This window comes from Cibotium barometz, chromosome 63 (assembly GCF_041138505.1).
Source record: "Cibotium barometz isolate CiBa-2024 chromosome 63, ASM4113850v1, whole genome shotgun sequence".
NCBI lineage: Eukaryota > Viridiplantae > Streptophyta > Polypodiopsida > Cyatheales > Cibotiaceae > Cibotium > Cibotium barometz.
In genome coordinates, this window is record NC_141108.1 from 16513482 (window position 1) to 16526344 (window position 12863).

At 38.6% G+C, this 12863-nt stretch overlaps 1 protein-coding gene across 1 annotated transcript; it reads left to right on the top strand.

The window, feature by feature from the left end:
• The first annotated feature begins 2216 nt into the window (after positions 1 to 2216).
• LOC147603766 (proline dehydrogenase 2, mitochondrial-like) lies at positions 2217 to 5734 on the top strand. Its single transcript, XM_086795786.1, has 4 exons — positions 2217 to 3920; positions 4228 to 4873; positions 5037 to 5277; positions 5516 to 5734. Exons 1-4 carry the CDS (start codon positions 2688 to 2690, stop codon positions 5556 to 5558), a joined length of 2163 nt encoding a protein of 720 aa, XP_086651912.1. The 5' UTR covers positions 2217 to 2687; the 3' UTR covers positions 5559 to 5734.
• Positions 5735 to 12863: the final 7129 nt, after the last annotated feature.

Genomic DNA, 12863 nt, shown 5'->3' on the forward strand with positions numbered 1-12863 from the left:
CCAAAAGATAATCAGAACACCTTTTCACACAAATTTAAAGATGATCAGAATACCTTTTCACATAAAAGATGTCGTAGATTTGTGTAGAATTGATGAAATCATAGAGGCATGCTTGTGAAAATGATTGGAAAGAGCTTTTGAAGAAAAGAAAGATTCTCATAAAAAGGAAGATTGGGATAGGAAAAATAGATTTTTAAAAAGTGTAGAAAAGAATATAAATTTTTCAAAGGCTTGAAATAAAGGAAGCTTCAAGATACTAAGATATACATGCACAAGATCTAAAGATATGGGAAGTCCCAAGATTCTAGACTCTCTAGAATGAGGATTATTGGGGAGATTCAATATTAATACATGTCTCTAACTATAAGCTTATTTTCTATATCTAGAAATATTTTTTTAGAAAAGGAATTGGATAGGAAAAGAATATCTTAAAAAGGTGTAGGAAATAATATAAACTTCTCTAATGTTGGAAGTAAAGAGAGCTCCAAAATACTAAGGCCACATAGCCCAATAACCCTCCATGGAAGCCCAAGATGTGGGTAGTAGGACAAGCGTGGATGGCCACCCCCCTTTACACACAACCCAGCAATTGTGCTAGAAATCAAAATATGGGTTGCTTACATGGGTGCCCAAGCATGAGCAGGGAAAATTGGATACCCCCATGAAGCTCAGAATGATGGGCATGAGGTCGCAGTTTGACACTCCAAGTTTGTAGCTGTGTGTAAAGAGGGTAGTGACACTCATTTCTAGCATGATGATTGGTTACCCCATTAAAGATGGGAAGGGTCTAAGATATATAGGCACAAGATCCAAAGATATGGGAAATCTCAAGATTTTAGACTACAAAAAGATATAAAACGATGATGAGATTAACTAGGGTTCAAGATTTAACTTATTTTGATCAAATAGTATGCCAAAGCATGTTCAAAGAGCAACCAAGCATATTTCCTTTATGCATACATTAGCTAAAAATTAACCAACTATTGAAATATTTGCGACATGTAATCTATGAGCTTCTAACATTTCTAGTGCCCCTACATTATCAAAAAAACTAATAGTGAAAATTCCAAAAGACTATGGTGACCTTATGATGATAGGACTTTCATCGTGGAGTGTTTGGAAGGGCATGCAAGAAAAATCAAAGAATTTCTACTTAGAGTATAAAACATCAATGATTTAAAATTTAAAGGCATAAAACCTAGACCTAATTTTTAGCAAGCTCAAAACAAACTTGTGACTAGATTTTCTATAATAAGGGGGCTAACTTTAGTAGTGCAGTTATCGCCTCGCGAGGAGGGGGCTACATGGGGAGCAACAAAAGACTAATATTTTGGCGATTTTTTGCAAATCACAACTTAATACCTCTTCATTTTTGCCAAAAAATTTAACTTCAATATTGGCAAGGGAGTGGCTAAGTACATGAGTTCTAGAGTACTAGAAACCACCCTTCTAATGGTACCCTATACCTAAGCTTATTGGGGAGTGGATTAAGTCATTGTACATAACACTACCTAAAAGTTGATCAATAAAAGGTAAAAGTTTTTTTGGGTGATCAAACTTCTTTTTAACCATTCAAAGAGAAACTAATGATAAATAATGTTTTTGCATCGGGGGGATTCAAATGTGTTATATTAGTATGCAAAGAGGTGTTCATTGTTTACACTTGGTTGCTTGGGGGCCCACATCCAATGAGGTTTTTATTGTCCATTGTGGTTTGCTCGCCCACCCTGTGAACACTTAAAACAAAGATCGGATGAGGCCACAATGGTTCCGGAATTCAGACCACCAGAGTCACCAATGACTAGACCCACTACAACGCATTGGCATTATCTCAACTTTGTAAAGATAGGGATGAACACATATGTGATGTCACAATGTTGAATTTTGAAGGCTGCAATGGTCTTTAAAGCCATTTTAACTTTCAAGCGAAGGCCACCAATGACAAAATGAGTTTCAATAAAAGGCCATTCAAAGTAAATTTTATTGAATAATGGGTTTCAAGGTGCTTTTGAGGCCTCCAAGTTGAAGGATAGAGAAAGCCTTCAACTTTAAGTCGTATGATATACCTTTCCAAGGCCTTGTGGTGGTCACACAATGCTCGAAAAAAACGGCATTCTAGAGTTTTTTTAAACCTACAGTGGCTAAGATTTGTAGTCCTTATTTTAAGGAACGACTTTTCATACCGGCATATAGTAGAGATTTTGGAAACGGAATCCGGATAGAATTTAGAGTTTGGTTGAAAAACCAACATATAGTAGAGATTTTGGAAACAAAAACCGGATAGAATTTAAAGTTGTCCTTATGATTGGTTGAAAAATGTGGTTTTTTCTAACAGTGTCATGGTCGACACAAGGCGTCGCAAGCATCATGTTTTACGAGCATTATACCCATTTAAACCTCTATTAAACATGTTTTACAAGCGGAGAAAATATGCTCTAAGAATGATGTGTGGGTGTGCATTTAAAAAGAAGAAGAAGAGATTTTGAAATCTCCTTAATTTTTATTTTTATTTAAATTTTTTTGGGGCGTCCACCTGATACTAGAAAGTCAAATGTATCCACGTGGCGGGAGGATGACCACGCCATGTCACTATTTGAACTGAAAAGGCACGTCAGCAAGAAGGGGATGCCACGTAGGACGCCGCGTGAAACGGACCGACCACTTGCCACGTTCTCCTACAAATTTGGATGCACTTTTTTTTTTCAAAATATTTTGCTTTTATTATATTTTTGCGAGGAGCTCTTAAAATTCACCTGTCTTCTCTTCTTTTCCAGTTGGGCTTCTGCTGTACACACACACACACACACACACACACACACACACACACACACAGACAGTGCTTTCTCAGCTTCTACACAGCAACGCACACGCGCGCACACACACACAGAACAGCACACACACACAGAAGAGCACACACCCGGCTTTCTCTGCAATTCGTTGCCGTCTCTGTGATGGCATGGCAGATTCCCAGGGCCTTCCCTGAGCTCTTCAAACGACCCCCCTCTCACAGGCTCTCCCCCCTCTCCCTCGCCAGACGCTCGGATGGTCAAAGCTCACCCACATCAGTAAACAAGAAGGATCTGAGCTCGTCAGCAAAAAATTTCTCTTCTGATCATGCTTTCTGTGATTCTTCCCAAAGCCATGGTGTTTCTGAAACCCTAGAAACTAACAGGTTCCATTCCCTAAGCCTACCTCTTGGAAAGCACCTCCTCTCTCCAAAACTGTGTGCAGAGCCATGGATCCTAGCCAACAGACGTAACCATGCCTGCGCATCAAACCATCAAACCCTAACCCTAGAAAAGCCCTTTCGGCCATGGGTTTTTGGAACCCTAGCCAACAGGGATTACGCCTGCACATCAAATCCTGTAACCCTAACCCCAACCATAGCCGACAAGCTCCAACTCTGCACACCAAATTATTTTTCAAATCGAACGCTAACCCTAAAGAGGCCATTCTCGTCTGCAAGCAGATCATCTTCACATCACCTGGAGCGCATTCAGGAGCTTCAGGAAGAAGAAGGAGAAAGAGTGATATCAGATATTTTACACACAGAAGATGGACAAGTACTGTATTCCGGCATGAAATCCACAGAACTGCTCTCAACTCTCCTAAATCTGCACTTGGTTGCATACGAGCCCCTGGTGGATTTGAGCATCAGAGTGCTGAAATCGCCTATGATGAGCTACGCTGCGTTCAGGCGTCCCCTTCTGGCTATGGTGAAGAAGACGGCTTACTCTCACTTCTGCGCAGGAGAAGATGTTGCAGAGGCTTCTGTGACCCTTCAGAGAATGTGGGAACTGGGCCTGAAGAGTATTCTGGACTACAGCTTGGAAGATGCTATGGACAACAGCTCCTGTGATGACAACCTGCAGGGGTTCTTGCAAACCATACAGCAAACTCTGCAGCTCCCACCTGGGTCGGTGAGTTTCTTCCTATTTTTTCCAGTCACTCATTTGTTGTATTGGCTTCTGCATAGCATATCTAGTATTACATGAGATTCTGGCAGAGAATTACTTCAGTAGAAACAGTTTTTCTAAGGTTTCTACTATCAAATGAAACTAATACTGCAATAGAACTGGTGTAATGCTATGTCCGGATATGTGCGTGCACATGCAAAAACACATACGAATTTACGTATGGAAGGCATGTTTCTAATGTAACCGAGTAATTGTATATTTACATGAACGAATCTGAGTAAACTTTAGCTGATGTTTCATGTATATGCAGGTGAGCTTCTCTTGTGTAAAGATAACTGCTTTGTGCCCACTTCCCCTCCTTGAGCGGATAAGCAGTCTTCTCAGATGGCAACACAAGCATGCAGATTTCAAGCTTCCATGGAGAGAAGAGGTGCTTCCACTGCTCGCTGATGTAAGCCCAATATATCATGTACAAAGCCCACCAGAGCCTCTAACCGATGTGGAAGAGCGGGACTTGCAAATGGCCAAGGAAAGGCTATGGAAGCTATGTAGAGCATGTGATGAAGCAAGTCTTCCATTGCTAGTGGATGCTGAATACACTTCTGTGCAACCGGCCATTGATTATTTCACATATAAAGCTGCTTTGCAATTTAATCAGAATGGACAGCCTCTCGTATATGGCACAGTTCAAGCATATCTTAAGGATGCTCTGCCACGCCTATCACTCGCAGCCAATGAGGCTGCAAAAAGGGGGGTTGGTTTTGGAGTGAAACTGGTCCGTGGAGCTTACATAACCAGAGAGTCAGCTTTTGCTGCATCCATGGGTGCTGAATCGCCTATTCATTCTTGCATAGAAGAAACCCACAACTGCTATGACACATGTGCTGCTTTCATGATGGAGCGTGCAGCAAGTGGCCAAGGGGCTGTTGTCCTTGCAACCCACAATTTTGATTCTGGTAAGGGTTGTGTCTGTACTAAAAGTTTGTTTAACTTGAGCACAGTTTTCTGTTATTATAAAGACTGCACCTTGTTGGGTGCATAGGTTGCAGTTGCCTGTTCATGGCTGGCAAAGAACCTCCTGGCTTCTGAGGTTTAACTAATGCTCAATTTGTAATGCAGGCAGGGCAGCGGCTGTGAAAGCTGAGAATCTGGGTCTACTGAAGGGTCATCCAAATCTGCAGTTTGCCCAACTAAAGGGCATGGCTGATGGGTTGTCTCTGGCATTGGTGCATGCTGGGTTTCAAGTAAGCAAATATCTTCCATTTGGACCGGTAGGACATGTGATACCTTACCTGATCAGAAGGGCTGAGGAGAACAGGGGTTTGCTTGGAAACACTCTGGCAGATCGTATTCGGATCAGGTAAATCATCTGAATGTCTTTGACCACGTCCTGCGCTGAGAGTAGACATCTACCTTGTCCATTGGACAGGGGGCTGAGATCTCCCCTTTTATCACGCAGGTATCCTGTCTGTAAAGCCCTTTATTGTGGGCATTTTACCAGGACTTGTGTCCTTCATGCTATATCCCTTTTTTCCATTGGAGAAGTTCCCACATCACTAATCTAGTCTTTGTTTGTATTTGTGTGTGTACATGTGTAGGCAAGAGCTCAAGAGGAGGCTATTTTCATACCTGCAGGTGTGATCCATTATCCAAAAGTAACATCCTTCTCGAATGAGAAATGTCTTTTTATTAAATTACCATCCTGCAATGTGCCCAAGCTGTAAGATATGCAAATGCGTTATTTAAATGTGTAAAATCATTCTCAAAATTTGTCAAACTTTGTAAAAAAAATTAACATGCAGTGATGTTCAATGCTCTCTCTCTCTCTCTCTCTCTCTCTCTCTCTATACATAGTTGACTAATTACTGTATAGTTGACTAATTACATATACAAACATGGTGTAGTATCCTCACTAGTTTCTTATGTGGTTTACAAGAGTCTTGATAAAAGTTTTTTTTTTGGTCAATCAAAAATTTGGGATAATTGCACCTTATGTGGTAAAGCAAAGAATATGTGAGTGGGATGGGATGTTCTTGGTACTTCATGGTTTGCTTGGTCTAAAAGAGACCTGCAAATATTGAGTAGAATAGAAGATTATTGATGTGTGCTTTTTGAACTCAAATTTAGATATGCTCGACTTCATGCTATTTTAAAAATAGTATTTTAGTGTTGTGCATAACCAAAAAGAGAAAAGAAAATGTGAAAACACCCCTATATTTTTATTGGCATGCGCTTGCTTGAGTGGTCATGACACCATAGTTCCAGATGCAAGGTGACCTAAATATAATATATAACTCAGCAAGAAAATACCCATCCCCTCATATTACATCAAATGGCAGATGCAAGGTGACCTAAATACAATATATAACTCAGCAAGAAAATACCCATCCCCTCATATTACATCAAATGGGAATTATTCTAACTAATGCCAACAAGAAAAGCTTTAAATGATTCATATTATTCTAACTAATGCAAACAAGAAAAGCTTTAAATGGTTCACATTAATGGGCACACAGTTGAACATAAATTCTATAGTTATAATGACGATTTGCAAATAATATCAAGTATTTTTTCAAAGGAATTATTTCTAAATAATGTATTTGCTTATAAATTTGATATTCATTTACACAATTTGAAGAAATTTTGTAGTGTGTAAAATAAGGACTTTGCACAAGGACAAAACCTATCAATGGGTGACATACTAAAGAGACATATTACTAGATCCACATGACCCTCTTTTATGTACAAATCCTAGGGATAACAAAATTCTAATGGGAATCATGAAAAGAATGGGTGTGACAACTAGCTTGTATACCTTTTAATAAATGCTTTGTACTTTCATGTAACACATGCAAGCTTTAATGTTTCAATTTACAAAAGATATAAATCTTCACATGAAAAAATGTGTTGCACATATTTGCAAATGACAATGCTATTAATATGCAGTAATTTCTTATGTCCTTCTCAATTAAATCTTTCATATTTGTTTTGTGATCACATGCATGCACAAAAAGCATAATTGGTGATAGTCATTACAAATTGTAAATTACAAGTAATTCCTTGTGTTCTCAATTAAATCTTTCATATTCGTTTTGTGATCACATGCATGCACAAAAAGCATAATTGGTGACAATCATTACAAATTTTAAATTACAACTCCACGTAGTGGGGGCCAATAAAGAGAAGATCAACATGTTCATATTCCAAGATCACACTTTCATATCCTTCTTGGTCCATATATGTCAAATTTGGAACCTTTCTCTTCAACATTCATCAAATAACCACCTTTTCTTTTAATATATGTGTACGTTTTGAGAGAGAAGTTTAAGACCAATAAAACATGAGAGTGATATTTTGAATGCTACTTGAAATAATTCAATGAAAAAGTATGTAAAAGAACAAGATAATACATTACAAACTTTGGTGTTGCTTTATTTAATTGATAAATCAATTGCTATCATAGTTGTTCATCACCACCCATATTTGTTTTTTTTATGGTGCCTTTTCTTAATCTTTGCACACGTGATCCAATAACTTATACTACATACAACAAAAATGAAGAAGATTGAAGCAAATATGGGCTCAAGAGATATACTCAACATGACGTTCAACTTGCTGATAAGCAATGTTGTCCCTATTCACACTTTTCGTATATTAGGAAATCCCCCTCTAGCCTAAGAGCATGTATGGCCATGGGACCCATTGATAAAATAATTACCTAGCCATAAGGCTTGTATGTATGAATAGAGATAGGCTATGGGCATCCACTTAAGTTGGGCGATCGAGCAAAGCCCTTTTGTACATATACAACTTTTAATAATGTGGGGAGAATCAATCATTTCTTTGGTGCAAATCTTTCTTCTTCTGTTGTGCTCTTACCTTCTTGCTTGCTTGTGGTATGCATACTTATGTGATTGCTTGTAGTGTGATTGACTATACCGCATGCTGAATATCTCGAGTGAGGGAGTGATCAAGCTAGGCTGGAGTGGAGAGTGGTTCAAGCTTTCTAGCTTAACCATTGCTATTGGAAGGGTTACCTTAGAGGATTGAGAATTGAGGAAGAGCTCAAACAAGAGGGACTGACACTATTGTTGGCCCCTTCTGGTTTTATGCCTATAAACTTTTATTTATCATACCATGAACATCCATAGTGTGGAGGGTCCTGCTCATAATGTAAATAATAGTTGTTGCTACTTTTTGTGCAACACCATTCTATTTGTAGAGTATACTTGCATGTGAATTGCATCTTGATTCTTCTTAAGAAAACACTAAACTCATTGGAAAAATACTCTCCCCCACCATCCAATCTTAGGCATTTGATTTGCATGCCTTTTTCCTTCTCAACTAAGACTTAAATCTCTAAAAATGACTTTTCTTCTTTATGAAGTAAACTCACACTTTTCTAGTGTGAACATCAATGAATATAACATAATACCTGCAACCTGCAATTGTCATTTTATAACATCCAATGGCATTGCATTGACAAGCTTTTCATGGAAAACATGTTTAGCTTTCTTACCAAGCTAGCATGCTTCACATACTTTATGCATACCATCAACCTTAAACTTCGATAAACCTGCAATAATATTTTATGTCTACATAGATGCGCTTGTGCCATACCAATGCACTTATGCCATATGTTAATATCTGTAATAACATGTGTCCCATGTGCAAACATAGTTGCCTTCACCTCAGGCATGCTAACATCTAAAGTAAATATCCTGCCAATATGTCAATATTTGCCACCATGACACATGTCCCATAGTTGCCTTCATCTTAGGCAACAGCCAAAGTAAACATCTTGCCATTTCTTTTACCCTTTGTAACTAAATGGCATCAATTTTTGAAGTCTTCCACATAGTAAGAACCCTTGAGAAATGAACATCACTTGTTGCAGACCCTATTCAACCATATTTCGACCAACCAACACAAACTAGGTTTTTTGTAATATTAGGAACATGACATACATCTATCAAGTACTTCATTTTGCAATCCTGCATAGATAACCACACTTTACCAACATGCACAATAGGGTGTGCAAAGAGGAAAGAAAAAACCCACTCAAAGGGCAGGAACACCAGGACTGGTGTGTGCATGAGAAAGGGGTACGAATATTACCATGGATTGCAGCAAGGCAAAAAGCTGATCCATCAGCAGAGTTTCATTTATGGGAGGATTTGCACAAGATGAAGCATAATATCATGTTGGATCAATTTTTGTGCTTAGTGTCTAATTATAGGCAACAACTCTTGGAAAAGATTATTCCTATGGAATCGTTCGTAGAGATTCAGCCCAACAATAGTCAGATGGACATAATTCAATATGGCTTAGTAGAACCATTTCTAGAAGTTATAGGAGCATTTAAAGAACAGACAGTACCTAGAGTTCTCATTGATGGAGGATCCGGAGTTAATGTGTTATAAGAAGAAATGTCTCCTAGCTTAGGCATCATAGATATCCAACCGGCCCCCTTTGCTATCAAGATGGCAAATCAACCGGAGAGTGATGCCTAAGGGCATTGTCCGAAATCAAGAAATCAGTGTGTAAATTTCAGGCATCTGTTGGATAACTTTGGAGCATACTAGATGTTGCTTGGCTGACCATGGCTCCGTCATGGAAAAATGTAACACAATTGGGAAACAGATTGGCTAACCATTTGAAAAGAAAAGAGGAAGATTCGGGTGTCCATGTTCTCGAAAGGAAAAGTCAACCTGTCGGATCGACCGCTCTGCGCAAAAGGACTCAACTGTGGCTTGGAAGGAGTGGAAGATGATGAGGAAGAGAAAACTTTAAAAGAAAATCCAGACTTAGTCTCTCTATTTGAGGTGGATGTTGATCGGATAGTGTCACAGTATGAGCCAAAAGTCATGGTAGATTAACCGACTTTGGGGACAACTGTGGAAGACAAAATCCTAGCCAATTTAGAATAAAAAATTCTAGAGCAAAAAAACCAAGAGTCTGTCCAGAAAGTAGAAAAGGATGAGGTTTGTGATGAAATTAAGACATTTATATCTGCCAAATAAGCCCATGTAAGAGGAACATGCAGAAAGTTAGTCGGGTGCAAGAAGATGAATTGTCTGAAATGAACTTGGGAGATGATCAAAAACCTTGAATGATCTGAATAAGTGCCAAACTTACAGAGGAACAGAGACAACAATTGCAAGAACTACTGTCAGGATACAAAGATGTGTTTTCTTGGAGTTATACGGATATGAAGGATATTTACCCTAGTTTTTATCAGCATAAGATTAATCTCAAAGAAGATGCAGTTCCCATCCAGCAGGAGAGGTACCACATGAATCTGAATTATGCCCATCAAGTGAAAGAAGAAATTGACAAATTGCTGAAAGTAGGTTTCATTTATCTAATTGACAGAGCTAATTGGGTGTCTCCAATTTTCATTGTTTCCAAAAATAATGGCAAGTTGAGTGTATGTGGATTGCTAGAAATTGAATACGGCCACAATCACATATCCTTTTCCACGTTTGTTTATAGACTCATTGTTTGCTGGATGTAGTTGGTGGCCATGAGATGTATTCATTCTTGGATAGGTACAACATATATAATTGAGTAAGGATGGCACCCGAGGATAAAGAAAAGACGGCCACAAAATGTTCACCTCCAATGTAATGACTTTTGGGCTAAAGAATGCAAACCACATTCCAAAGTATGGTCTAGGAAATCCTTTATGAGTACCTCACAACATTTATGAGGGTTTTTGTGGATGACTTCAATGTCTTTGGGAGGCGTTTGCAGCATCTTCAACACTTAGTTTTATGTCTACAGAGATGTCGTGAAACAAGACTAAGTCTCAATCTAGCAAAGTGTGCTTTTGCAGTAAGCGGTGGAGCGTTGCATGGCCATATTTTTTTAGAAGATGGGCTAGCAGTGGATCCCCAAAAGGTAATTGTCATTGCTCGATTGCAAGCTCCACGCGCAGCACTAAAGAATTAAGCAGATTCTTGGGATAGATTTAATGGCATATAAGGTTTCTCATATATTTGGCACATGTGGCATGTCCACTATATCTGCTTGTGCAAAGAAGAATGCTCTGTACATCTAGAATGAGAAGTGTGAACAAGCATTTTGACATTTGAAGATGATGTTATCCGTAGTACCGATTGTGCAACCTCCAGATTGGGAGAGGCTATTTCATGTCTTTGTAGATGCATCAGATGTTGCCATCGACAGTGCCTTAATGCAACAAACCAATGCTCAATGTTTATGTCCAATTTATTATGCGCCAGTTGAATGTTATCTGGCAGTTGAGAAGAAAAACTCCATGAAAGAGAGAAGATATAGGCATGTTGTATTTTATTAACAAGTTTAGGCATTATTATTTGGGTAATCGATTTGTTTTTCATGTCAACCATCTTGCATTAATTTATCTAGTGAGCAAGCCTAATCTTATAGGAAAATCGACAAGATGGATGCTGCTGTTGCAAGAGTTTGAGTTCACCATGGAACATAGACCCAAAAATGAGCATGTAGTTGCTGATTTTCTATCTTAGATAGAATCTGGAGATCCGGTAGATGGTGTTCTAGATCAATTTTTGGATGCAAATTTGTTCATTTTGGATATTCCACCAAATACATGGCACAATAAAATGTTGTTGTTCTTGATGAATATATCATTTCCAGAAGGCATGAGTTGAGATCATCGGAAGAGGGTGGCACTTTGAAGTAGAACATTTACAGTTGTAGCCAAACAATTGTACAAGATGGGAGTTGATCAAATCTTGAGGCAGTGTGTCCCAGATCATGAGAAGATAGCAATAATCATAGAAGCCCGTCAAGGCATCAACCGAGGGCATTTTTCTAGAGAAATTATAGGCCAAAAAATATTCCATGCTAGATTATAGTGGTAAACAGTGCTGAAAGATGCATGGAAATTTGCCAAATGTTGCAATTTCTGCCAGAGATTAGGGCAACCAAATGCATTGGATACACAATTCGATGTTGCCTCTCTGGAACCATTTCAAAAGTGGGGATTAGATTTTGTGGGTCCATTCCAACCACCAGCCTAGAGAACCGGCAACGAGTATATATTGGTAGCCACTGATTATTGCACTAAATGGGTAGAAGCCAAGGCTCTTAGAGATGACACAACTGTATCTGTAAGTAAAATTCTTGTGTGAAATGATTATGACCAGGTTTGGTTGCATAGTAGAATTGGTTAGTGATCAGGGTGGACACTTCTTGAACCAAGTTATTCGTAATTTGGTTGAATATCATATGAGTATTCATAAAAAGTCCACAGTGTATTATCCACAAGCCAATGGTTAGGCAAAATCCACCAATCAAGTATTGCAACAAATCCTGAAGAAATTGAAAATGAGAGGAAAAAAGATTGGGATGAGAACCTGTATTCAACACTCTAGGCATTGATGACAGCATATAAAGTGGCAAAATTGGAAGTAGTCCCTTCTCACTAGTATATGGGTAGCAGTGACTCATAGATTATCATCAAAAAATCAGTCACACATCGACTGGAGAAACTGCTGCTAGCACTAAGAGAAAAAAGGCTTCATCAGCAATTGGATTGCTGATGTCATTTGAAAGCGATAGAAGCTTTTTATTGATAGAAATGCTAAATTTAAATTTTTTGACGTAGGTGATCCAGTATTTTTGTTTGATTCTAGAATGGGTCCACATCCAAGTAAACTCAAGTTAAGATGGACAAGCCATACTAGATATCCGCTAAACTAGGCACCAAAACATTTGAATTAATAGAAATGCTAAATTTAAATTTTTTGACGTAGGTGATCCAGTATTTTTGTTTGATTCCAGAATGGGTCCACATCCAAGTAAACTCAAGTTAAGATGGACAAGCCATACTAGATATCCGCTAAACTAGGCACCATAACATTTCACTGGATGGTGTGAAATTATCAAAGCCTGTCAATGGATTCAGATTGAAGCCCTATTCTGGAAGGCTACCAAAAC

Excerpts from the sequence above, each read along its gene's own strand:
- LOC147603766 (XM_086795786.1), top strand. The coding sequence starts at position 2,688 with ATGCACTTTTTTTTTTCAAAATATTTTGCTTTTATTATATTTTTGCGA. Across the intron at positions 3,921-4,227 it reads TGCAGCTCCCACCTGGGTCG|GTGAGCTTCTCTTGTGTAAA; the intron begins GTGAGTTTCTTC and ends ATGTATATGCAG. Across the intron at positions 5,278-5,515 it reads GCAGATCGTATTCGGATCAG|GCAAGAGCTCAAGAGGAGGC; the intron begins GTAAATCATCTG and ends GTACATGTGTAG.